This window comes from Amblyomma americanum, chromosome 3 (genome assembly GCF_052857255.1).
Source record: "Amblyomma americanum isolate KBUSLIRL-KWMA chromosome 3, ASM5285725v1, whole genome shotgun sequence".
Lineage (NCBI taxonomy): Eukaryota > Metazoa > Arthropoda > Arachnida > Ixodida > Ixodidae > Amblyomma > Amblyomma americanum.
Window position 1 is genome coordinate 151170635 of NC_135499.1, and position 27186 is coordinate 151197820.

Here is a 27186-nt window from a genome sequence, read left to right on the forward strand (position 1 = left end):
GTCCAAATATTTTGCACAATTTTTTTTTGAATTATGAAATAAAGCTTCCTTTGATGATGACGCATGAAAACCTGGTGCTGGCGCTTTGCGCCATTTTTTTTAAAGAAAAGAAGAAGAAGGAAAGCTGCTCGAGGGGCGTTCGGTTATCCGTGACCCAGCTGATCAAGCCGTAACCCCCACGCGAGCAACGCCCACAGCTGGCACAGTGTGTCTGCAGCTTCGAAAGATCGGAAGCATCGGATGGCGTCGCCAAGATTCGTAGCGGCATCGTTCCAGGCACAGTCCAGGAGGATCAGCATTCAGCTGGCGAACCTTGGAAGAAGACTCGCCTACAGTGTGTCAGCGTCGTGGTCGCAACTTCAGCAGGAACCCAGCGGGTCGCAGTCCGTGTACCGTTCAACCGAGAGCTTTGAAAGACGGGAAGAGCGTCGTGAACCCGACGCAAGGACCCCTGGAGACTCCAGCTCCAGCTGTGCTGCAGAGGCACCACACGCGATCAGCGAGGTGAGCTCATCCAAGTCATCCCAGAAGAGGCACCGGAGGCGCACTGTTACGGGCTACGCGAGACATGCAGCCCTCGTGATCGTTTTTTTGATGATCTGCGTCGCCTTAGCTGTGCTCATCGCGTATCGGATGACTTTCGGCAGCGAAGAAGTGTTCGCCACCACTCACGGCTTAAGACAAGAGGCGTATCCAAACATCGTGGTTCCCAACCTCCGTGAGGCCACCGAAAGCTTGTCTGAGTTCGAGAAATGGATCCGGGATCTGCTTGACAAAGTGGAACAGACTCCGCGCAATTTTACCGTACCGGAGGATACATACGAGGAGGCAACGCCCGAGGCATCGTCGGACGCAGCCAACGAGACGACATCGATAGCTTCAACCGAGGAGGCATCGAGCACTACATTCGAGGAGACGCTGATGACGACAGGAAACGAAACGGTGAACGGGTCGTCGGACGCAGCCAACGAGACGACATCGATCGCTTCAACCGAGGAGGCATCGAACACTACATTCGAGGAGACGCTGATGACGACAGGAAACGAAACGGTGAACGGGTCGGCGGTTACAGCCTGAAAGAAGCGACAACCAGATCGTCGGGGCATTCTTTATGGCACTGGACAACCATGTGGCTTGGAGCATCCGATGTTGCGATGGTTAAATTATCTTTTGGTTCGTTCTGAAAATATTTGATAGAAGTTATTTAATTAAAGTGATAATGAGGGGAGTCTTTGGCTTGTACTCTACCTAAGACCGACCTACGTACAAAATCGCATGGAAATAATTCAGAAAGTCTGCATCGCGGCTTTGTGGCTTTATTTGGTGCGTCACAATAGGATGACGTGTGATATTAAAAGTGACGTCATTATGAAAGTTGAGATGCAGAAGAAACAGATGTGTCGCAGAGGGGCACAGGGTGGTGCTTTGGACAGAAGCTCGAGATTTGTTCGGAAATGAACTGCAGCAATTCCAACAGCTTTGAGCTATCGTAAACTCTTAAAACATAAGAACTGTTATCGCCTCCGGGTGCACTCAGCACTAAAAAAACATTCTAGATGATGCATGAACAAAAACGCTAAAAATCAAAGCAGCTGGCTCTAAAGCGCTTGCGAAGAACATGTCCGCAATCTCCAGGTAGGTAATATCGAGTAATTAGCACGTAATTCTTGATTTTCTATTTTGCGTTCATGCGTGCTGTTACCTTTCTGCAAGGAAACCTCTCTGTCAAAAGAGGTTTTTGTTCACATTAGAGCGTGCGGCCAGGGTTTGAGCATTATGTGACATTTTTTGATCGAGCAATAAGCTGCCCATGTAGAAACGTTTTGAGCGTTATCTATATATGTGGTGCTGTACCTTAATTACTGTCATTTCAACTTCGGGTTATGCTGCGAATCAAGCGGGCGCTTGGCATCGCTGTGTATTTTTGCAGTTTACATTTATTGAATATGCTTGTTAAAAATATGAACGCAAAAATTACAAAGTGATTAATGCCACCCAAGCACCAGCAACTGCATGCCACAAGATATAACGGCAAAAATGCCGCATTTCCTGGACGGGCACATTTATCGTTCAATAACTGTGTTTCTTTTATTAAACGAGTCAAAATGTGTTCTATCTTAAAATGAATTTACTATCTCTATTCCTATTGCTTCAATGTTCTCATTACATAAACAAAAATCGTTGTCTTTAAGCAACATGCCGAGCTGTAACAAAACCACACCAACTGATAATTTTATTGCGAAAGCACTACTTCACGGGGTCTAACCGGCTCACGCCTCGTGTTGTTGTTGTTAGCCTTACAAAAGATGGCACATACCCACACTGGATCAACACACACTCGCGCTGTTCTCTGCGCATCGTCGTCTTCAACTTCCATCTGCTGCGCGAACAGATCAGATAAGCTTAACATCTATCAGAGCTTAAGATGAGTCTAATATCGTTGCCAGACGTGCCGACGACCCAGCAAAACAAAACCTCGAGCCAATCAGGCTAGACACATGCATCCTTTCACACGTCTATTCGGTTTAGGTTTAGCGAGATAAAAATTATATACAACACGCTTCATAGTCCAAGTTGAAACGCGAATAAACCAAAAGAGGCTTTATCGTCATCTAGTTGAAATTGCTAATTCATTAGCAAAGTTACTGCAGTTGCATTCTCATGCACCCATCAATCCTAACAAATCTCGAAATAGGAAAAAAAGCCCTGAACCACCCTCTATAACAAAATTTCCAAGGTACCGCAAAGTACTATGTTTTTGCGCGTCACTACTTCCCCAAGAAATATTCAGAAACCCAGAAACTTTCACACCTTTTTCATGACTGAGTGCTCAAGTGATGCGAATGTATAAAGCGTATAAAATTTAGGCGCTAAAAACGAGACAATCCAACCAGCTGACTGGCACAGAAAACGCCAGCGCAGCTGCAACTTACACAGAGAGCAACGTTTCGCTTTTTGGACGCCACACCACCACATCAACCATCACACCCAGCATCATCATTGAAGGGGAGGATTGCTGGTTCAGTTGGTTCATGATTAAAGCAAGAAAAACTGAGCGGAAGACGGGATATGAAATAAACAAGCAACAGACGCATAGCTGAATTTACAACTCGGTTTATTTCATGCAATGTCGCAATAAATATAGAAGACGTGTGTTGTCTTTCCCTTCCTGGTGTTGTCTTCGTTGCACCGCAGTTTTTTTCAGTTATGCACAAACTCGCCCCACAGGCCTTCATTCTGACCAGCCCCCACCACGGAAGAATGACAAAGAACACGCGTCTTCGTTTTTTGCGCCTGTAAAAAAATGTCCGTTGAAGACCTTACGAATTCCACTAATACCTAAGCGATTGATGCACTCTGCGTAAAATATAATGCTTGTTTTAGTAAAATGCTACTGGTGTGATGCAAAACAAGTCGTTTGCTTTGCTTCGCTTTGTTTTATTTTTCTTTACTTTGTTTTGTTTTGCTGTGCTTTGCTTTGCTGTCTTAAACACTACAAGGACACTCATAGTAATAATCGCGTAGATAAAAGTTCTGTTGAAGAGGAGACTCTGTTGGGCGTAGTATGTTTTATTTAAGAGCAAATATTAAAAATAAGATTGCGAGAAAGTGCTATTCCTGCACACTATGACAGCACAGAAGACCAATGCATGCTGGGCTCTCAGACGTTATACACAATCGATGACAAAGCTCGATCAGTTACGTTATGAGGGAATGCAGTCGTTTAATAACAGCTTTAACGCAGAAGTTTCGTGATACATCACGAGGCGACGTTGCTAATGTGAGTCTGCAGTGTTTCGTTGGAGCTCGGCGTCCAGGTATCATTGTCGCGAGTGAAGACCGCAGAGGCTGCTCGCATCTCCCCTTGGTCTCTATCAGCGGCTCTCCGCCACCCCGAAGTAGGCGCTGAGGCCCTCTGATGCTCGAGAGGAGAACGTCCAGCGTCCTCTGGCAGAAACGGCCAGTCGAGCCAGTTGAGGGTGACAGTCACCGCTGACAGGACGCCGATTAGCAGGCACGTGACCAGGACGAGCCGGGAGCAGGAAGGAGGGCTTGGTTCTTCGACACCTCTTCGCTGCCTGGCCGGATCGTCCAGGTCAGTAGGCAACAGCGTGAAGGTCACCAGGTTCGAAGCTAGATCCGGCAGGTTGATCTGGCTGCTTTCCGGATTCCAGCCACTCTGCTCGAACGTAAGCGGAGGGTCCCTTGGTATCAATGGCGCCGACGTTGCCCTCGGCTTTTTCATCCAGTAAGCAATGGTAGCTCCACTCCACCTGTCCATGGAGAACCGTGTAGCAGGCCGGCTCTGATGAAGAGGCCCTCTTCTTCTTCTTTAGGTCGAATGCTACGTATGCGTGTCTTTAGCCAAACACAGAGGGAGCAGCCTACCGTGATCAGCCAGATGTTACGGAGTCGTATGTTTATTTAATAACAGAGGGCGGTACCACTTTCTTAGGGGAGGGGATATTTACGGTGCTCTGATAGAACGAGCTGTTCGGCGCTGATTGCATGAACGCTTGAAAGGCGTAACACAGGCGGCACATTCACCCAGAGAGTGAATATTTTCCGCCTCTGCTGAGAGATGTACATCAGTCGGGTGAATTTGCTGTCGATATAGCAGCGCTATGTTGCTGCGCGAAGTAGGAACTGCGTGAGAATCAAAGCAGACGACGATAAAAGTATACCACACATTCCTTGCACTTCGTGCAGTCTATCAACCGCAGACAGCGACGCCTTCCTGAAGCGGACTCGCGTTTTTTTTTTTTTTTGCAGCTGCGTAAAAAAAGTCTCCCACGACACCTCCACCATACAATATATCCACCCTCTATCTACCCACACGGTAGCTCCATCTAAATTCACGTTCCATAAAAATTCTGTCGCGTGTGAGAACCGAGTGATAGCATTGATTATACTTAAAATATCAAAGCTATTCGCCAATTTTAACGGATGTCTGATCGCCTGTAAACATTTCTCTTTCAGTCTGGTCACATCATCATCATCATCATCATCATCATCATTACGCTTATTGCGGTGCAAAGTCCACTTTATTACGCTTTATTGTCCACTTGAGTTTCATATACAGTCGAGCCCATTTATAACGGCCGCAGTTATAACGAACGCTCGCTTATTACGAACGAGGGCAGTATTGCGGTCAAAATATGTGTTATGGCTATGCCACTACATCTCAGGTAAAACGCACTGTGACCGCACCACTCGGTTATAACGAACGAAGAGGCGCCGTAAAGCGAAGAGCGCCTCCCAGCTCCCGTCACCTCTACCAAAGAAAGTGTCGAGCCCCCCAAATAAAAACAAAAGGCGGCTTTGACATTGCACACCAAACGCGCCTGGACAGGCAACAAGGCCAGTCAATGCGTGCGTATGTGCTAACGTGTTAACAGTGAGACAGTATGTAATAATAATAATAATTGGTTTTTTGGGGAAAGGAAATGGCGCAGTATCTGTCTCATATATCTTTGGACACCTGAACCGCGCCGTAAGGGAGGGGATAAAGGAGGGAGTGAAAGAAGAAAGGAAGAATAGGTGCCGTAGTGGAGGGCTCCGGAATAATTTCGACCACCTGGGGATCTTTAACGTGCAGTGACATCGCACAGCACAAGGGCGCCTTAGCGTTTTTCCTCCATAAAAACGCAGCCGCCGCGGTCGGGTTCGAACCCGGAGACAGTATGTACAAACGTGTTAACAGTGAGACAGGGCTAGCGCTGAAAGCGAAAGTATATGCAGCACACGGCCGGTCTACAGCAAAATCATCAGTTTGAATACCTGTCCCGAGGCATGTCAGCTGGTCCATCCGGTCACGCGGCGTGCGTCGCCTGTCCAATCGGATCTCCGCCTTCTGTGCTGCTGCCGAGTGCAGGCAGCGCGCAGACGGCAGCGGCAGCCTGTCTACGTCACACTTGTGTAGAGCGGTGCGCACGATTCAATGAAAACTGAAATCAGATAGTAACCGATGGTTTTCGGGTAAAGCTCTAGTTCCCGCCTGGTTTGTAGGTCTATGCGGCTCGACCGCAGTGCAAAGGTTGCTTCAAGAACCTAGTAGCTACGGCGGAGTGTTGCTTTATTTAGAGCCCTATGCGCGGCGGTCGCTTAGTCCCTGCGTCCTTACAATATAGTTGAGGATTGAAGACAAGAATGCATTCCTGCAACCAGTTGCCGTGAATGTCTCAATTGTTATCGGTACTATCGCGTACCCAAAGCGGCTCGACCGAAGTAAGGTTATCGACCAGGAACACATGACCGCGCTGGATAGCTTAGAAAGCGGCTTGATAGGGCCAGCTTTAAAGAAGCAGATGTGCACAATGAACTTTTTAAAGAAATAAACGCAACTCTTGTTTGACTCTATGTTCTGGCTGAAGTAGAGCAAGTCCGCTTACTGCGTACTTCGGATACAACGAACGCAAAATGTACGGGAGCGTCAGGTTCGCTGTAAGTGGGCTCGATCGACTCTGCAGCATTTATATTGTCTCTTAATTATATGCCAGTTATCTATACCGCCATGTCCCTTTCCGCGCGTGCACTTGGTACTCTTTCATACTCAGTTTACATATATTCATTGGCGGTGTTTCGCTCGCTTCAGCGTTGGCTAAATCTTTCCGACCCCACAGAACCCCAGACGAAGCTATATTTTCTCGCCCCTTCCTCAGTCACAATTCGGGAGGTGCCTGAACGAAAACGATTGCAGGAAATGTCGGGTCCTTGTGCACTGTGACATGAGACGCTGGCTTACAAACGCACTTATAAAGCTCTACCGATAGTTGAAGATTTAATTCCAACGTTTACCGCGTCCCTGTGCACGTGTAGCTTTGCCAGAGCACAGTTCCCAAAATTCAGACAACCTGATTACAAGTGCCCGAAACATCATTTTCTGAGTGCGCTCTGAACCCGTCTGTCTCACCTGACTTGTTCCCTATGTAAATGCATACAATACAATACTTTGTGTTCCCCTGTCCCGTCGACTTGCCCACCCCCTCTGTCCGTTTCCATTTTAACCTCTCCTGGAATGCCTGGCTGTCGGAAGTCCAGCTGCCAATTCCTGCAGCTTCCAATATTACTGGACGCTTCATTTGCACTCTTCAATAAAATGATTGGCTCTCTATAAGCCTTGTCAGCTAAGGCTGTTACTTGCAGTCAAAAGTTTTTTTCGCTCCTGCACCTGACTGCCGTGGTTTGCTTCTGCTGGAGTTTCATCCACCTGCAAGCTTATTCTTTTTGCAGTGAAGTGCAGTAAATTATTGGAGGTGCATCTTAATGCGCTGCAAATAGCTTGCAGTTTTCATTCTTATCACGCAATTTGTTTCTGAAAAAAATTAGCCACCGTCAGTGATGAGGCGGCAGCGATATATTTTGCTATTGAAAATCAGCGGCGCAATATTTTCATGCCGATTTCAGGTTTGGTGCGCAGTAGCGCATATCTCATTTTTTCTTATTTCTTTTCATATCCATTCTTTCTTGCTTTCCCTTTGGAGGAGAAATACGCTGTGTACGTTCTGTTCGCAGTTTCAAATTCAGATTTATGCACTTTTCTTTTTTTTTCTGCGTCTATCGTCTTTGTTGTTGTTGTTGTTAGCCTATCAAAAGATGGCTTTGTGTTTACGAAACAAACAATGAGCAAATTCTACCCCCACGTATCATCAAAAAAGACAAAATCCAAAGAGATGAGAACTGGTATGTTCACTTCTTTCTTCCTAAGCATTCATTTTATTTTCGTCCATGAAAAAAAAATGATCTGAAAAGCTCTCTGTGCTGCCCAATTCTTGGCCAACCCCCCTGTGTGGGCGTCTGCCATTGTGTGAGGGTAACAACAACAACAGCTGATATGCCCTCCCGCAGAATTTCCGATCACGTGATTCACATCGACGAAGAAAAAGGGACAGAGAGTCATTTGTATACCAAGCCGTTCCCTGCTTTGCGTCGCGCACCATGGACAACGACAAAAATGTGCGGTACGTCCACAGCCAGGCTCTTTACCCTCGCGGCTTTTTCTACACCGATCAGGGGGGTTACAACTCGCCGGAGCCGGCTCACTTCAACGCCGCCTCCACAGCTGAGCTGGCCTCGCCCCTGGAGCTGCCGTACGAGGGCTACTACTCCGGCTTGGAATGGGTGCCGGCATCCACGGAGTCACAGGGTACGCCACCGATGTCGTCTTCGACCGTCGCTCACTACGAAGACGAGCGTGCTGGGAGGCCCTCGAGCGTGTCTCTTATCAAGGGGCTACGGGGCATGAGCCTTGACAATGCGGCCGTGTTGGTCGCCATGTTGGCCATGTGTGTCTTCATCGGACTGGCCATCTGGGCAGCAGCGGCGGTTCAGGGTGAACTGCAGGATTACGATATCGACGCGGTGGACGACGCAGACGCCAGCCTTCACTTGGAAAGCAGAGCAAGGGTACCATCGGCACAGGGCGTAAGCGGTCGTGAGATAATGGGGGCGCAAGACTGGAAAATCACGGTTATACACAGGCAGTCACTTAAAAGCAAGCGCACTTCGCCAGCACTGGACGACGCCGACATGGCGACAAGTCGGGAGGGTCGCCCCGACGACAACGACGACGTCCGCGAATGGCCGGTTGAGACCGACCAGGAGTACACTGGTGAACCGACAGCAGAGTGGACTGCGGAGGTTGAAGACACCACAGTGGCGCGTTCTGAGAGGCGCATTCACCGGCGGCGCCGCCTCCCTCGAAACAAGGCAGGCCGTCGGTCGACGCGGAGTGGTTCAACCGAGCGCCTTCACCAGCGACGTCGGCGGGTAAGTATACTTGCAAAAGAACAACACTGCTATGAGTCTGCGGGCATAGGGTGGGCGCAGCTGGCAAATGACAGGGTTAATTGGAGATACATGGGAGAGGTCTTTGCCCTGCAGTGGGCGTAGTCAGGCTGATGATGATGGTGTTGATGCCATGAGTTCAGCGCGTTGGAAAGTATTTACGTGGACGGCAAACGCGGCGCTCGAAAGAACGGGGCAATAAGAAGGAGGGAAAACAGGTTAGCTGTCTCGCAACGAAAAGTTTCATTTTCGTCGGCTTGTGTGGACAAGGCCGACTGAAGTCCGGAATTCTAGGACGTCACTTTTAATTGTGAGGCAACGGTGGAACGTTATAAGGCACTTTCTATTATAACGAACAAATATTATAAGCTCAGAGTGGTACTTCGTCCATGGCTCAAAGGTAAGGTTTTCAAGGTCCTTCGACCAGCAGTGGGAAGGACCAGATTGGGCCTTGAGTGGCCCCACAATTGCTTTAAGCTGTCTAATGGCGTGAAAAATCTCGCTGGCAGGCGTAACTGGCAGCAACAGTTCAAAGCCACAGGTGAACGTAAAAAAATATATTGCCGCTGTTACTGTAATGGAACCGGGTTTAATTTTGTCACAGGGCCTCCCAACCCTATTGAAAAATGTGTACTGGTTTGAATAGGAGACAAATAGGATTATGGCACATTTCGTTTAACATTATAGGATGAAGCTTCCAAAGCGATTCAGCCTTTGAGTGACTCCTTAGTGGAGGACTCCGTATAACTGCCATTACCCGTGGTTAATTACCGTGCACTTACATCACACAGTGCATGCAAGTGGTGGGTTCGAACCCGCCCATTACGGTAGCACTTTGATGGAGGAAAAATGTGAAAATTCCGTGTACTGTGCATAGTTAGTGCCCGTTAAGAACCCCAGGTGGTCGAAATTATCCGGAGCCCTCCACTACAGCGTCCCTCATAGACTGAGCCGCTTTGGGACGTCCATCCTATAAAGCCAAACCAAATGTGCCATAATCCTATTTGCTGACCCGTTCAAACCTATATACATTTTTCAGTAGGGAAGTGGGAGCTTATTCAGTAAATTTCATTTTATTTTCCTTTCCTTCTGTCGTGGATGGCGCCAGCATCCGCTGCAGTTTTTTCCTCGAGGCGGAAGTGGACCCGATAAAGCTCGTCAGGCGTATACGTCGAACGCTCTTTGTCCTCTATCATTCGTCTGCATTTGAGCCGGTCTTCCAGTGCGGCGTGAGAGTGGAGAGCGTTTATGCAAATACACGTTCGGGCTCCTGCCACGGCCAGTGCATGCGACGTCATCCCCCACGGCCTACGTCACCGGGAGAACAGACGAATGCCAGGGGACGAACCAAGTGCATTTTTTTTCTTTTACGACGACAGCTGTATCAAACAGGCGCAAGATGCGTCTGGATAGTACCAATTTCCTGAAGCCGACGAACCATTACGCCAGTAACATTAAACCCACTGATCACGCGTCAGTATTGTTAATAGAGGCAATGGGTTTGTTTCCGGCTAATAAGTGTTTGGTTTATGACGTCGTCTTCTGTGCAGCGGCCCGCATCTCGATAGGTGATATAGCTATGCTTTCTATTCTTCAGCGAAAGTGAGGTAAAAATCGTCGAGTTTTTATTCTAGCTATGTGTAATTGACTTGCGTCATTCGGGACGTGTAGCCGAACATTTCATTCCGTATACGATGCGTCTTATATCGTTGCATTTCTTTACCCGCATACACGCACATTTTCTTTGGAGACTCGCTCAAAACTCAATTCGGTTGCTCCGAGTATTTCACGTGTGTATCACAGTACATGGGCTGTTCTATGTTTCCAGCATGGGCAGTAGAAAGCTAGTTCCCATGCTTGATATGCACTTAGGCTTTACATGAATATAGAAATGATAGTGCATTCAAACAATGTGGCATTATTTATGCTGCCTTTATTTTTCAGGTTCAGCAACATGCAGTTCCAGCCGACGACTCCACCGAAGACTAGGCAGTGCAGGGGCTTTTGAAGACGCCGCGTAGTGACGAAAGGTCACCTGAGGTGCCTGATGCGGGATCCTGCTTTCCAGGATCACTCATTTAGTCTGTTTGAAGAGATACGTTTGGAGTTTACTTGTCAAAGTAAAAAATATTCGCTCAGCCCATATACATCATTATTTCTTCATCTGGGTGTTCTGAAAGAACAGGTTGGCATCATCTGCGCAGTCACCAGGGAGGTCAACACGGCGTTTTGCACACGAGTGCTATGGTCAATTTGTACGCCAGGTTGAATAAATAAATTGCAAAGGTTGTCTCTGCCTATGCAGACTGCAGCACGTCATCCTCAATTTTCACACTCATGTGAATTACGCGCCCACTCAAAAAGCCCAACTCTTTAAATAGCACTTCAAAACGTTATGCAGATGTTTACGTGCTTTAAAAGACAGCCGCGCAACATTTGACAGAGCAAGCCTTCTGCTGCTTGCGATTGGCCACCGGTATACACTTTTAACCAAGTACTGCATACAGCACGCACTGTTGACGCGGGGTTCAGCGACAATTAAGTATATGACTCCTGTGAGGCGCGCTGTGTTAGCGGCCTTTTTAAGAGTTTAAGCGGTCTCGTAATTAAGCAGGACATTTTTATGCGGCAGAAAAGGTCAAATTTTTCCCGCTTTTTCGACGCTGAACGAGCGTCTGCTCGCTCAGCGGCACCGCGTTTATGCGGCCCACTATCGAATTTTCTGCGGAACAAAAATCCGATATCCTTGTAATTTTATAGGATCTCCCTCGGCGAAGTACCGCCGTTGACAGGCACAATATACGCACATAACCCTTACAAATTTTTTTAGTCAGTCTATAGAGTGTCCATAGATGTCAGTCTATAAAATCTATAGACTCTCTGTAGACAAACCCTAGAGAACACTCTATAGGCAATGCAAATACTATAGACTGCATGTAGACAACTTATAGATTTATGGCCACACACTTTTGGTAGACTTTTGTCCATGGACAGTCTATAGACTATGAACAGACAAGAATAAATTTATTTAGGAAGGCAATAGAGTCTATAAGAAGTCTATAGACTGTCTATAGACCATTTTTGTAAGGGTTAAGTGCGCAGTATCAACGAGATCAGATATATCACAAGATGATATTCTTGTGGGTCTATACCTCGGGTCGCAAGAAAAGAACACCGACACGCATTGTTGAGAACGGCTTCAGCAAGTCTCCTCTGGAAGCAGCCAGCCTGCCGTATAATAGACCACACGGAGAGGAACCGGCTAGGTGTCATGTAGCTTCAGTTACCATGCATTGCCCTGTCGGAGTGCGGCCGTCTTCGACTATAGGGCTGAGGTTGGAGCACCAAAGGGCTCAATTTCTGGTGTCTCCTAACGTTCAGAGCGCCTCCGGGGCGAGCAGGACATTTCTAGCAGCACCAATAAGATATAACATTAAGATAGAAATCAAGCTGACCAGATATGGAGTGACGACTAAAATTTCGATCACTGTGGCTCCGTTGGAGGCCACCTGACTGCAGGTATTTAAAAATACTATAGTTCGCTCGCTTTGCCAGAACACACCGAAAGTACAATTTTTTGCAGACTGATTAACCTCTCCTTTTTATCAGTGAAATATGTAAACAGATATCATCATGCACTAAAAGTATACGTTTATCTATAAGAGCTTAATGTCGCTGCTTGATGACACGCACGGTTTCTTTCTTTATTTGATTTTTTTTATTTGTACAGCGAAAGTGGCATATGTGGTTTAACGCCCCAAAGTGATTAAGGCTATGAGAGACGCCGTAGTGAAGGGCTCCGGAAATTTCGACCACCGGGGGATCTTTAACGTGCACTGACATCGTACAGTACATTGGCCTCTAGAATTTCGCCTCCGTCGAAATGCGACCGCCACGTCCTGGATCGAACCCGGGTCTTTCGGGTGCAGCAGCCGAGCGCCATAACCACTGAGCCACCACAGCGGCACACATGAAAGTGGAGCAGGAGCTAAAGGGTGAACGCTTGATAGAGGCTCCTGCCCCAGGTAACAAATTCAACTTCGTAATTATTTCTGTTAGGATCGCTAATTATTGAGAGGGGTGTAGCCCACCGTAATTAATATCCATATCAGTTTTTAGAATTTAGAAAACGCAGTTACCCTCGGCGGTGTGGCCCAACAAATTTTGGCTGCATCGCGCCAAAATACGTGCGCTTTAGAGGGGCTTGCAGGCAAAGCAACCCCTCCAGTGTACGTAACTCGTCGAAATAGCCAAAATTAGTTGGACCACAGCGCTGACGCGTTTTCGAAATTCTAATAACCGATATGGTTATTAATTAGGGTGGGCTACACGCCTCTTAATAATTAAGGAGCCTAAAAGTAACAGTTAGAAAGTTAACTATTCAATATTAATTAACTCGCCTGCTAATTAGTACGTCTTAGCTGTATTCTGATGAACTGCATCGCCGACAATATATGCCGAAAAAAAAGCTCTTCTAACTCAGAAAGCCTGTTTTTAAAAATTGTGTAAAGTCTTAGGTGAAGCACTCTGTATATAGGACATAAATGTACACTGTATGGTGCAGAAAAATATGTTTTCCTTAAATTTCAAGAATGCTTGCTGCTGCCTGTGAATATAATCTCACAAACCGCCACGTGGGCTGCGGCTGAACCTGCTGCATTATATGTCATGCAGACTGCAGGTAAGCGTGGGCTATAGACGAAGTGAAACTTTCCACTGCTTGTGTTCAGCAGCTGAAGACATAGCCACTTACTCCATTGTGGCGATTATCAGATTCGAATTAATAGAAGGCTAACTGCATTAAGTCACCTCGTTCTTCCCGCCGCGGTGGCTCAGTGGTTAGTGCGCCCGATTACCGTAAACTCCATCACATACACTACTATATTTAGGAGGAGCCATTAATGAAATGACGCAAAGTGAATACGCCGGCACTCAATGTGAGCTAGCTGCTCATAAATCTCAACACAAACAAACGGATTTATTGCATTTCAAGAAGTCGAAGCTTCACACATCAAAATTCATCGCGGAGAACATGAAGACGAACGTTTTCCGCGGGTGAGTTACCGAGTGCTTTACTTCAGAACACGGCTCAGTTAAAGCTTAGTGCAGCGTTGTAAAGGTGAAAATAAAATCTAAATAAAATCATCATGGATGCTGTACAGAGACAAGCAACAGTTACCACTGTGTCAGCGAGGAACATTCAGGGCCACATCGGCAACACTTGGAGAATATGCCACCGGCGTTATGTTGGTGGTTGTCTTGTGGGTAACGTCGCGTTGTGGGCTGCCGCTTGGAAGGTGCTGCCAAAAGGCGTCCTCAGTGACATCTTCCGCGGACGTAGGCCTGATGAGATTTCTTAGCGTCGACTGGAAGAGGAAAACGCAGATTAGGAGCAGGGTGACCACCGTCAGGATGAGGGAGATAACGAACTGCTGGAACGTAACACGCTCTTCCTCGACGCATTCGAGAGGTGGCTTCATGTAGTCGGTGACCAGCATGGTTCGGTCCTGCCGCGTTAGCTCGCTGTCCGGGTTGGCCGGCTCCTGCGGCGTCCACAGGGAGCTGCGCGTAGGAACGGTGGCGGGTGGAGCAGCTTGTTGTTGCCCGTGGGCAGGCATTGCAGGGCGAAAACGACAGTAGATCTCCTACGCGGTGCCAACGCCTGACAAGTCTTCTTCTTCTTCTTCTTCTTCTCCTCAGGTCGTTTCTCCTGACAAGTCGTTTCCTGTTCTTCTTCTTCCTCTGCTTCCATTACTTTCATTGCACATATTCATGGCAAGATATTGGACGAGAGAGTTACACTGCCGAAAAACTCAGCACGGACCACAGAGTAGCAGGTCGCTATACGTTTTATTGCTTTAATATGTCGAAAGAAAAAAAATCGTCGATTACACCACTGGCAACGCGAATGGTGTTTACTTTAGCTGGTACACATTGTGCTTTTCCAATAGTTTTTATACAGCGCCTGCATGGATCAACATCTGCTTTTAATAAGTCATTTCTACCAATCGCAATACGGGAATGGAATGAATTGCCAGATTCTACTGTCATGAAAAGTGACCCCGTCAAATTCAAAGGCCGGTTACTGTCTGTCTTTGAACATTAGATTTGTCTATATTTCTTTTCTCGTCCTTAGTTTGATGTGCTTGAGCAACTCGTTTGTAAATCCCTTTCTCTACTCGATCGATATCTTTTGTAACTGTTTTAATTGTGTTCTCATTTGATGTTACTGATTGTATTCGTTGTCCTAATTGCCCTCATTGTATGTTTATATATACGTTTTACTAGATTTGTTCTTTTTTTAGACCTCTTTGGCTTTGTTTTTGTATTGTCCTACGTACGTCGCCCCCCCCCCCCCCCCTTATGTAATACCCTGTGAAGGGTCCTTAAAGGATCAATAAATAATGATGATGATGATGATGATGATTATGGTTGCACTTGCTCGAATCCACTGCCACGGATGACTGTGTGATGATTGCGCTTCTGTTTTCGGAGGGTTCCAACGAGGGTTTTCGATTGTGAGACATATGTTAGCTCGGAGTCGAGCATCTTATCGTGCAGGGCGCCCGCCGCCGTGGCTCAGTCGTCCAGCGTATGTTTAGTCCCGTGAAATAAAGCCAATAAAGAAAAAAATTGGCATGGCTTAGCTCAGCTATGCCAGGATATGTGTAGCGAGAGCTACGTACGCACCTTTGCCCTTCACACTTCATTCTTACGCTGACGGGCCTCTTGACGCCAAGCAACTACTTCGGGGTCGTCCGAAGCAGCTTCTCGTATATTCGACGAAGATGCCGCGCGCAGTCCAGGCGCTCACAGCCAGCTTCTTCACCCGTGGAGCACCTCACTAGCAATGCGTGTTGTTGTTGTTGTTGCGACTGCAGGGAGAATGAAAAGGAAAGTGCACGGGCCTGCCCACTGGCTCAAGCCGAACCACAATCGCTGCCAGGCGCAGACAGTAGGAGAGTTGAAAGAGATGCGAGAGCAAAGATTGAAAGAAAGGGCGCGCATCGCAACAACCGCGTCATCTGAAGCGACGACGACGACGGTTTAGCAACGAAGGCACCCAGTGAGAGGTAACTCTCGCCGCATTGGGAAAAAATTTATAAAAATTTTGAAACTCCAGTGCTATTTAAAAGTTCTGTAACTTTGTCAAATGGTACCACAGGTTCGTCACCTAATATAAGAGATGGATGGAATGATACGTGATATTTGCAAATGTTTGCAAAATGACTATAACGATGCGTTTCATAAAAATGCATGTAGGCTAATAAAATGTGAACGACTGAAAGCGGGCCACTGCATTTCTGGCATTCATATGGTTCTGCTCCCATGAGGAAATAATTGTGTCTTAAGTGTGTGTGTCCGATTCGTAGTCTTTGAATGTATGACTTCATAAAATCCGTTTTTATGATGGCAATCCTTCCATTCTTTTATGTTTGGCTTTATGAGGTGCATTTTATTATTTTGTTCATGCTTCCATTCGACCTGCCATTTAGATTTCAGCGCTTGCTTAACTGCTCCTTTATAGTCCTGGCAGGGGATCTTCATTTTGTTGACATCGCTCCTGGTTGCATTTCCTGCCACAGAGTCGGAGAGCTCGTTTCCTGGAATCCCAACACGGCTTGGAACCTAGCAGAAGTGTACACTGTACCCGCGCATCGCAAGCTGATGAAGTTGCTGCAGGATCGATATAGAGTAAATAGGTTTTTTTATCTTTGTTTTGAGCTAATTGCAATCATGGCACTTCTGGAGTATGTGTATACTACAGCATTTTTATTGCGTTATCTTATTTGGCAAGTGCTGTTAATATAGCCTCCCACCGCACTGCGTTGGATATAGGAGTGCTAGTCTCGACGGGCTTAAGAAGGCTCGCGTCTGGAGCTGACGCCACGTTACCCCTGGCTTTTGTCGAGCTTTTTTTCTGGTGGCGGATAGATCCTCATTTCCAGTTTTAACTGATTGGTGTAGTCGTGAAAGGATATGAATGCATCTCTCGTGAAATTGGGGGACTCAACCTGGCTCACTGCTCGGCTGACATAACCTCGAGCTGTACTGTGAGCCAACTCGTTTCCCCTGTTCCCCGAGTGTACCGGCACCCATATTAGTTCCACCTCTATTTAGTTCCAGTCTTGATGCCTAAGGATTCGTTCTGCCTCCTGGGAGATCAAACCCTGCGCGAAATTGTTTATAGCGACCTTGGAGTCGCTAATTATGGCGATTGCATTGGTGCAGACCATTGCCATGACGATAGCAAACCGTTTCCTCCGCTGTCCCCGAGTTCTTTGTTTTGACCGAACCGGCCGTTTCACCTGAGTCGTTCACGCCCACGAGCACAAAGGAGTCGCCTGCTTCGTATTCCGCCGCGTCTACATATAGGCTGTGTATTCCGAGCCTTGGCTTGGCTTCAAGGGCCTTTGCTCTTGCTCTCCTTCTGCCTTCGCCAAAAAAACATGCACCCTGCTTTTCACGAAGGACTTTAGATAAATTTAATGCTGTTCAGGTTCGTTAACGTACACTTACATTGCATAGCACACGAGCGTTTTCGGCATTTGGCTCCATCGAAACGACTCTGCCGCTGTCATCTTATGATGTTGAATGAGGGAAATGGAAGCGGTATAATTGGAGAGGGAGTGGTGTACAGGCTCCCACAGCGCGGCTTCGCAGAGTTCCTAAATAGTAGGAAACTCTATGCGTGACTTGGACTGCCGCCAGCGCCACGGAGCGATAGTCATCGGGTGCGTGCTCTTGGTATGTTTACAGTCGCTGACGAAAGGTGGCGCGCAGCTCGCTTTGAATACTTTTTCGCCTGCGCCTGATCGCCGCCTGGACGGGGGCGTTTTCCCGCTTTTTGTTCGCAGATGCGGCCTCGCAAGCCTCGGCATCGTGCGTTGCAGTTTTCTTATCGTGGGAACCCGAAGGCTGCCGATCTAACGAAACAAATGCACTCACGACGACGGTTCGAGCGCCGATGCGCTAAGGCGGCGGCGCGATCGAAGACGTCGGTCGAATCGCGTTGAGCGGATGCCGAATGGAGTTCAGAAACGTGGCAGATCGGGATAGAATTGGTGCAAGTATGGCAGCGCTCGTCCCTGTCTGCTCTTCCTTCGTCCGTGTTGCTCAAGCGCTTTGAAAAATGTCATAAATGTTAGGGACATTGCGGCGCGTTTCCGAATTATATTCCACAGGAGGTGACAGGTATTGCGTCGTTCTCAAGGAAGGAAAAAACAAGCAGCATAGTAAAAGCGAGCAAGTGCAGCCGGTAAGGTCTAATAGCAAAAAAAAATCTGCCGCATGAATTAAATTATTTCACGCCTTCCTCATTTCTTCACTCTTAGGCATTGCGCATTGGTTTCCTTTTGCAGAGCATTATCTCGGTGTCCCGCTTCTTCTACGCTGCTCTGGAGATAGTACATTCTGAAGAGGTGTGGCAAAAGAGACGTTTTCCGAGCACGAAAACATTTGGATGCAATTGATTTCAATCAAGTATGCGATGTTGTAATAGCAATTAGCGCAAACTTGTGGCCTGCAAAAAAAAAAAAAACTTTCCGTTTAAGTTAACAAGGAACACTCTTGCAATCGATGCGAAGTGTCGAGGGACACGGAGCCAATTTCCCTATACTAGCTGCTATTGCACTTTAGAATATTCTGCTCGGCTTTTTACTAAAGATCGGTGAGATGATGACCTCAGGCTTACTGGCACATACCCACGGCGGGGATTGGCCAGGGCGCATTGCTGATGGGTGACGCACCCGCTCTTAATGGAGATCTATCACTTAATTCGCGCCGGTCTTGCATTTCAGCGATACTGAGCAGATTGTGCTCTTTTGAACTTCGTTCGGAAATCGTCTTCGGGTAGTGAGCCGTCTGCGTGCCGTTCTGTGCGCAGAGAAATTGATGTTTTTCTATTTTTATTTTATTTTCATGTTTTGTCTTCCTCTAGTGTCGGTTCTGTTTGCCATACCAACCGAGTTCGACTTACGTGTGTTGCTTTGTTTTTCGTGCTGTTAGTGCCGCCGCGTAGAGTACGCAATGCAGTCAACATTTGCTTTGTTCTTTTTCCTTCTTGGTTTTCCTTCCTTCTTTCTTAATCTCTTGTTCCTGTATTACTTCTCTCCCTCCTTCATGTTTCGAGCTAACAGGTGTTTTTTGCCTTTTCTGCAACAGTTCTCAGCCTCTTTCTTTCCCCTTCTCTGTTTTTGTCTTCTTACGCCTGTCCGTGTTTCCAAACAAATAAATAAATGACACCAACGCAAAGCTTTATCTCGTGGGCGCCGCAAAGGGTCGTGTCCTTTCGCTCCCGTGGTGTCCGCTTTTGCGTCGTCCTTCGTACTTTTTACTCTGGGGACGCAAAGTGGGCCAAACGAGAAAAAAAATGGCGGGGGTTTAGCTCTGGTTGAACCTGGAGTGACGCGATAGCTACAGCTGGCCGAGTGGAACTTGCTCAGCTGAATTGCAAGGTCAGTCTTTCGCCGCTCCGTTTCGCTGGGCGTTCCTTCTTCATCTTCGTCCCACTTCACACGGCGCATGCGCACAGCTGTGGCAGCTCGGTCTCGCCGGCGCACCGCGCCGCCGGCAGCAGCAGCTGCTCCGCACCACGTGACCAACTACGTGACAGTGTGGCGACGCAGCCACTAGCACTAGCAGCCACAGGGTGGCAGCGCCACCACCGCCACGGCGCCGCCACGCTGAAGGCTCGAAATGCTACCGTAATGTAGTTATCGCTACAAAAGTAGAAAACTACTCCCTCTCAGTTACCGTATAACATTCACAATTCGCCCCAGTCATCTACGACGCTTCGCATTTATTTCTTTTTACATTGATGAACGTTACCTATGGCATACAAGGGCATGGAAAGAGGTGCTCGTTATGACATAAATGACGGAAGCCAGCAGTCACCAGCAGTCTTTCGGTTCGGTGACTGCTGACTTCAGTTTGGTTGGTTTATGGGTATTTAACGTCCCAAAGCGCCTTAGGCTGTGAGGGACGCCCTATAGGCGCTCCGGAAATTTCGACCACCTGGGTTCTTTAACGTGCACTGACATCGCACAATACACCGGCCTCTAGAATTTCGCCTCCATCGAAATTCTACCGCCGCGGCCGGGATCAAACCCGCGTCTTTTGGGTAAGCAGCCGAGAGCCATAACCACTGAGCCACCGCGCAGACAGCGGAAGCTTACTGCTGGCTCCCATTATTCACCTAGGGCACGGTGCATACTAATCAGACGTTTAAAGAAGAACTGCTTTTTATGTGTAAGCCCTTCACCCGGCATGCATGGCTATGGTGTTCGATTGCTGAGCTCAAGGTTACGGGATCGAGTCCCTGTCGCGGCGGCCGCATTTCTGTGGAGGCGAAATGCAGAAATGTTTGCGTGTTGTGCGGTGCCAGAGCACGTTAAAAGCCCCGGCAGTCGAAATTATTCCGCAGACCTCCACTACGCGGTGCTCCTCACCACCCACGTGCAGATATAGGACGTTAAACACCATGCACATACCAAACTACACGTACTCTCTAGATGCAGTACATGCCAGAAAAGAAGCCTCCCAGCTGCCACGGTAGTCCTGGTAGAAGCCGTCACTTGCACCGCGCATATGGGTGTTTTCCCCGAGATAATGCTTACGAGCGAAATTTATTGCAACAGAAAAAGCATCTTACAACCTTTTTGCGCGCTGGTAGCAGCCACTGGCGCTCATACATGTCGGACCCAAAGATAACGCAGAACCATAACAAAACTCTCAAGAACAATCTGATAAAACAGCGTCTGCTTTTCGTCCTTAGTTGACGTTTATAAGGATAAAAAGCAAGCTCTTTTTACCAGATTATTCTTGAAGGTGCTACATTCACGGCACCCTGGGGCGCGCTGCTCATTTCGTTTCTGAATTGCATGGATAAATTGCGTAGGCCGTCCCCTTGCCAAAAAGAGACAGATACTGCGTCATTTCCTTTCCCCCAAAACCAACTATTATTGTTATTATTAACATTGCTGCTCTAACCTCCCACGTTGTCATGTCCGCGTCGAGCTCGGGAAAACAACCAATTTTCAATTTTCAAAAGGGAAGAGGCAATAGCTATGGGGTGGAAGAGGCCGGGGGCTACGCATCAAGCTATACGGAGTAAAAGAACATCAGACGGCCATTTCTCATGTCAGTGCGACAACGTTCCAACCGACTGACGTCTACCGCTCATTCAGGAACAGTAAATTAGTGTTACGGCGTTATCAAGGTTAGAGGCGGCCATTGATAAAAATACTAATTCTACACGCGTCGCACAACGTAAAAAAAAAGCCCAGTTCGCTATGGTGTAGTTTATCAGAAACGTCTGAGCGTGCGTGTGTGTCACTGCGGAAGCATTTTTGTTCTTTTGTCAGCTCGTTTTAGCAATGTGAACAACCAAGAAAAAATAAAGCAAAGGGAAGCAACACGTACTCAAAAATTACATTAATTTTTGATGCCGTACAAACGTGAGGTTAATCAAGGGCCGTTTATTGCTTTTCAGAGGTTTGGAAGAGCAATGATTTTTGGGAGGACGAAATGTTGCAATTTTTTTTTGAGGAGCAGTTCAATCAATAACTATCTACCGTCAGAAGAGCAGGGTACTTCTCACAATAATACTTGTGGTGGGATGTTGCTGGGTCGCACGAGATCATATAAGAACGTTGCAGCGTACGACCATTTAACAGAACTCTTGAACTCCTTGAGCACACAAAAATTAAATGAAAGAAGTATGAGTGAAGAAGACTCCGAATTGTTCTGGTACGACTTTTACACAATAATAATAATAATAATAATAATAATAATAATAATAATAATAATAATAATAATAATAATAATAATAATAATAGTTGGTTTTTGGGGAAAGGAAATGGCGCAGTATCTGTCTCACATATCGGCGGACACCTGAACCGCGCCACGAGGGAAGGGATAAAGAAGGGACTGAGAGAAGAAAGGAATAAAGAGGTGCTGTAGTGGAGGGCTCCGGAATAATTTCGACCACTTGGGGATATTTAACGTGCAGTGACATCGCACACTAATCACACGCGCCAACCTGTACACATTTCTTATTGTGTAAATAGTTTGTGTATATTACCTCTCCCCCTATCCTCTCTTCCTGCCCCCTCACCTCTGTCATTTAGTTTCTCCATTCTGTCTGCTATCCTTTATTCCCGCTGCCCCAGCTTAGGTGCTTCAGTATCGATGGCAGAGGCCGGGGCTAGTAAAAATCTTATCCTTCCTTTTTTATTATTTTAATAAACCACTACTGCTACTACACTGGCATCGCACAGCACACGGGCACCTTTGCGTTTCGCCTCCATCGAAACACAGCCGCCTGCTGTCGGGCGTACTTCTATGGAGGCGAAACGCAAAGGCGCTCGTGTGCTGTGCCACGGCCGCTCGATCTCCCTCCTTGGGAGCGGCCTGCCGAGTCGCGGAGCAGACAAAGGGGAGAGTGTGATGCGGTTACTTGCCATTTCGGCCGCTAGGGGCGCCAAGCATCGGTGAAACGCTCACGGTAGGCCGGCGCGGTCGGAGGCTCGGAAGCTGAGGCTTTGTGTGTTTTCTGTTGCGTTTAGGTGGTGTTACTGTTCGAACTTCACTGCGCTCACGTACGTGCGTCGAAAACAAGCATTGTGAACTCTTTTTCTGAGTGTAGTTGCGCACAACACTGGCGAATAACCGTAAAAGCGGTGCCTTGTCGTACGCCTTCGTCGAGCGAAAGAATGCTCCTCGGTTAGCTCTGTTGCACGTGCTCCTACGACGACTGCGTAAGCTACGTTTTTTCCCAGATCCTCTAAGGGGTTTTCGATAATGCCTAAAAACTGTTGTGTGCCGCGCTGCCTATCAAATGCTGCAAGAAACCCGGAGCTTTGTTACCACGAACTACCGTCCAATGCAAACCTTCGGGAGGAGTGGTTACGCAACACCTCGCGGCAAGGTGGTGACAAGGGCAGCCAGTGGCAACCGAGCTCCAGAGCAGTTGTATGCTCACTGCATTTCAATCAGGAGGATTATCGACAAGGAACGAAGCGCAAGTTGCTCAGGCCGACGGCGGTTCCGACGAAGTTTCCCTTCTATCCCACATACAAACAGCCGGTGACTTCAAAGAAGCGGAGAACGCTTTGTCGTGCGCAACCTGACGTTCTCATATCTCAGACGACCGGCACTTTAGAAGGTAAAGAGAGAGGAATGAATGCGGAAGAGGAATCTGCACACTCAGATTTCAGCACTGAACACGGCGGAAGCGAAAGTTTGAGTCCAGTCAGCTGTAGCAGAAAGCCGTTCATCGGACGATTGCATTGGTGTAGAGGTATGTCGGATAAAGGAGTGCAAAGATGGAGAATGTCAGACGTCATTCAATTTGACAGGATTTTTCGACGAGACTAAAAGAAAAGCTCATCGCTTTGAAATGCAAACCCGAAGACTTAATGGGCGACTGCAAAAGCTGCAAGAAAGTTATGACGAAGTCCGCCAACGATTGAAACGTTATGAAGATGACCGAGCTGTGCAGGCCGCAGTGAACATGTCCAAGGCTGCAGCAGACGGTGACAAGACTGCGAAATTTGTCTTGGAACAGGTCATGAGCTTTGCCAAAGCAAGACCAGCTTGGGACGAGCCAACATTGAGAGAGTGTATATTATGGAAAGCAACGTCCTCCAAAGGATACGACTTAGTGCGCGGAAGAAAGCTTCTGAAACTACCGTGCCGAAGCACGCTGCAGAAGTTTGTTGGGTCGTCTACGGGAGAGACCGGAGTCACGAGCCTCATCAAGGAACGACTGCAGGTAGAGAGGGAAGGTATGAAATCAGAAAAAGAAACATACTGCAGCCTCATCATTGACGAAATGTCGATCCAGCAGAAAGTAATTTACGATCGTCAGGTAGACAAAATATTTGGGCTGGTTGACACTGTGTGCGAGGCTAGAAAAGGTGCTAGTGAAGTGGCCACTAGACTCCTTTGTTTTGTTGTAAGAGGGCTGTCCACACCCTATGTTATTCCGGTCGGTTACTTTTTTACAAAAAACCTCAAGCATGACCAGCTCCTCACTATGACGCTAAGTGTCATCAAGGCGGTTGAAGAGGCAGGAATCCGCATTGTTCGTGTTGTCACCGACAACCACCAGACCAACACCGCAATGTTCCGCGACATGTCCGAGGACAATACACTCCAACCTGTTGTTCGTCATCCAGTACGCGTAGACGACCCTCTGTTCCTCTCATTTGATCCCAATCATCTCATCAAGAACCTGAGAACCAACCTGCTGGAAAGAGAGATGTTTGATGGTGTAGAGCCCATAAGAGGTGGTTTTTTCCTCCACACTTTATACGAGATTCAGGAGCAGCTGTTGGTCAAGCCGGTGCGATTATTAAGCCGAGCTCACGTGCAGCCAAACAATCTAGAAAAAATGAAGGTATGCCGCGCAACATTAATATTTTCACCTGTCGTAATCAACACCTTGGAGTACCTTCAGGAGCATCCTCACTCACACGAAAAAGCATCAGAATTCCGCGACTGCGGATCGACCATCGTATTTATGAAGGCAATAAGTATGTGGTACGATCTTCACGACATCTCCACTTCGAAGTCAAGGCAAACACCATTCGTCGAAGCAGATGACGATCGGCTAACCTGGCTTGAGGTCGGCTTTATCAGCTTCCTTGAAAACATCAAAGCCCGAAGAGGGGAGTCTCGTGCGAAGTTCCTCACTAAGGAGACTTATGAAGCCACTGTCATGACGACGAGATCAACAGTCGCTGTTGTCGAGTATCTGCTGACTGATCTCGGGCAAGTATAAATTTCGCTAAACTTGCTTATTTAATTGTAGCCGTTTAGTCCATGGCTCAAAAAAAAAATTCGAGTGCAGTACTAGCCTTTGATGTTCTCATTTAATTGTCGTTTTTTTTTAGCTTCAAGTACGTGCTCACCTGGCCCTTTAACAGTGACCCAGTTGAGTTCCTGTTCAGTTGCTTCCGCCAGTTCAACGGTGGCAACGACCGAGTAGACGCCAGAACAGCTGTCTTCACGGCGGAAAAGTTGCTTAAGGCAAGTCAGATATTGTAATCAAACTGAATACTTTTTTTCACGAACGGGTGAAAACATTTTGCAGGCAGGCATCTTGGAGGCTGCCAGGCATGGAAATGCACCTTCCAGCTTAAAGTGCCAAGTGGCAATGAGATGTGCGAACGTCACCTGCGAAGTGAAAAATCCAGCAGTTCCAGAAGACGCCCTGGCTGTGCTTTGGAAAATTCAGCACGTCATGAAGTACGACGAAGTACCTTCGGAAATTGAGTTCGCGCCACTCACGTACTTGGCTGGCTACCTTGTCTTTGTTTGTGAAAGAAAGGTAAGCATATTTATTTTGAAACCAAGCGGCGGTAAATTACGCACGTGATTACTTTTTCAGGTCACATGCCCTGAGTGTAAGCTGCTGCTTAAAGGAAAGCCTTCACGTGACGGAGCATACAAGTTTGTGTCCGGCCTTGACCAAGGAGGTCTGAGTTATGCGCGCCCTGAAGCTGTATGGCTGTGCAAGCTCATCTGCACGTTCGTCGAGAGGGCCCTTATGTCAGCAAAGCTTCGTCGTTGTGCACGTATTTCCAAACTTCTTTCCAATGCCGTGCTTCCTCGCTTGAAGGACTGCCCTGTGATGTGGTGCAAAGGCTGCATATACCCACAACACTGTGAAGAACTTTGTGAGATCTTTGTTAAGAAGCTGTTGAGGCCACTCCTAGCCAACTGGGCAGGAGACGTGAATAGCTCGCTGGAAAGTATCCTGAAACTTTCGCGGAAGCCTCTGTCCCGAAAAGTCTTGCGTCTATAGAGAGCACATGTTGGACGAGTGGTCTTATTAAAGTGTTTCTAGCTTTCATTTTTGTATGCTGCGTATATTTATTACTGTATCAAAGGTACACGAAGTATCCTTGTGCTGTTGTCAGATGTGCTGAAAGTCTCGTGAGGAGACACATGGTTCGCCTTTAGCCCCTCCTCCTTGACATAATTCACAATATTGTCGCAAACTACAAGACTACAGAGCGAGCAGTGGTGAGTACAGGAGCGCTCGAGCAAGGCCCAGCACCATTAAATCATGCCATGGCCACTCGCCGTGTAGTCGAGTCTTCGGCTCGCCGTCACGTTACAACATGTATTTATGTCCTGTATAAGAGGAAATGTACGAAAAATCGTTACTGCTCGCCATCTTTTATATACATCAACAATACTGAGTAAAAAAAAAATTTCTGGTTATCTGAGGGCGCACTTTCTTCGAAAAAAGCAATAAGTGCGTCTGTGCCGTAAACAAAGGGCATGAGTTGAGCATGCGTGGACAAAACAATGTCATTAGTCGTTATGTCAATCTCAGTTGCGTGTTCTGCATAGCTTTGTGTGCTGCGAAATTTATCGACCACACGGATATCGACAAACATCCGCGTACGCGACCGTGATCATTTTATTTGCGTTTCCAAAGGTGTGAAATTATACCCGGCCACCCCGTTCCCTACTTTATACCATTATGAATACTACAGGATAAAGAACCAGTAGATCGAAATGTAATTTTTATTAAATTTCGGAGCCCTAACTCACAGGGCTCTGAGGCCCAGTGCATACCGCGAGGGGCAGCGCATACACCATAAAACTGCAGGCAACGATTCCGTTACAAATGCGCACACTGCGCCGCCAGCGCTTCTACTCCTTCACCGATAGCCAGCGCCACGGCCGCCGCAGCGGCGCAAGCTGGTACTTCCGCCGTCACAGGACGCGAGGCGCTTTCGGCAGGCCGCTCCCAAGGAGGGAGATCGAGCGGCCGTGGCTGTGCGATGTCAGGCTGCTGTACATTTTCAACAGCGCGCCAAGTAGCACGTGACTACATTTAGCGTGACGACATTTTTTATTTAGGGAGTTATAGGCATGGTTCTAGGTACTCCTGGGTACACAAGGAACTCCCACCGCTCATGCGCCTTGTTTTTGCTTGAGCGCCGTCTGAGCTGCCCGAGGCCCTGCACTACCTTGTCGGAGGAGGCCCGAGACAGGTTCTCTCTCGGCAGTCGACCGAGACCTGTCACTTCCTTGTGCGCGTTACTGCCCGTCGTCATGGCGTTGAAGTTTGACGGTAAAGTTGTGGTCGTCACAGGGGCCGGTGGAGGTAAGTTTCTGAAAACTGGCTGTTTCTCTTGAACGTTTACATGGCATTGGCACTTGACTCTCGTCCAAATATGTTGTTGCCTAGCTGCGAAAGTAGTCACGGCCTTCACGAAGTTTCCTTGTATTCTAATGAAGTGCTCGGCTCGAATTGCTCACGATACAGGGGGTTGGGTTCAACTATTGGCTGCCGTGGTTTAGGTTGCCCACCCGTAAAATTTTCTTGGAGCAGCAGTTGACCCCGTGTCGACGACCGGTCAAGCTCCCACTGAA

At 47.6% G+C, this 27186-nt stretch overlaps 3 protein-coding genes across 3 annotated transcripts in view; all 3 read left to right on the top strand.

The window, feature by feature from the left end:
- Window positions 1–7885: 7885 nt before the first annotated feature.
- On the top strand, window positions 7886–11045 carry LOC144123394 (uncharacterized). The gene is made up of 2 exons (XM_077656234.1): window positions 7886–8769; window positions 10732–11045. Exons 1-2 carry the CDS (start codon window positions 7939–7941, stop codon window positions 10774–10776), a joined length of 876 nt encoding a protein of 291 aa, XP_077512360.1. The 5' UTR covers window positions 7886–7938; the 3' UTR covers window positions 10777–11045.
- A 12782-nt stretch (window positions 11046–23827) lies between these two features.
- On the top strand, window positions 23828–26162 carry LOC144124183 (uncharacterized). The gene is made up of 4 exons (XM_077656835.1): window positions 23828–24054; window positions 24687–24826; window positions 24891–25123; window positions 25184–26162. The coding sequence occupies exons 1-4, from the start codon at window positions 23828–23830 to the stop codon at window positions 25598–25600; spliced, it is 1017 nt and encodes a 338-aa protein (XP_077512961.1). The 3' UTR covers window positions 25601–26162.
- A 579-nt stretch (window positions 26163–26741) lies between these two features.
- Mfe2 (peroxisomal Multifunctional enzyme type 2) overlaps window positions 26742–27186 on the top strand; it is a 32578-nt gene continuing 32133 nt past the window's right edge. The window contains exon 1 of the mRNA XM_077658347.1: window positions 26742–26917. Within this exon, the coding sequence (XP_077514473.1) occupies window positions 26866–26917 (52 nt within the window). The 5' untranslated portion in view covers window positions 26742–26865. The remainder of the gene's footprint in view (window positions 26918–27186) is intronic.

Coding starts and splice junctions, on each gene's coding strand:
- LOC144123394 (XM_077656234.1), top strand. CDS start 7,939: ATGGACAACGACAAAAATGTGCGGTACGTCCACAGCCAGGCTCTTTAC. Junction 8,770..10,731: donor TTCACCAGCGACGTCGGCGG/GTAAGTATACTT, acceptor TTTATTTTTCAG/GTTCAGCAACATGCAGTTCC.
- LOC144124183 (XM_077656835.1), top strand. CDS start 23,828: ATGACGCTAAGTGTCATCAAGGCGGTTGAAGAGGCAGGAATCCGCATT. Junction 24,827..24,890: donor GGAAAAGTTGCTTAAGGCAA/GTCAGATATTGT, acceptor TTTTGCAGGCAG/GCATCTTGGAGGCTGCCAGG. Junction 25,124..25,183: donor TCTTTGTTTGTGAAAGAAAG/GTAAGCATATTT, acceptor TTACTTTTTCAG/GTCACATGCCCTGAGTGTAA.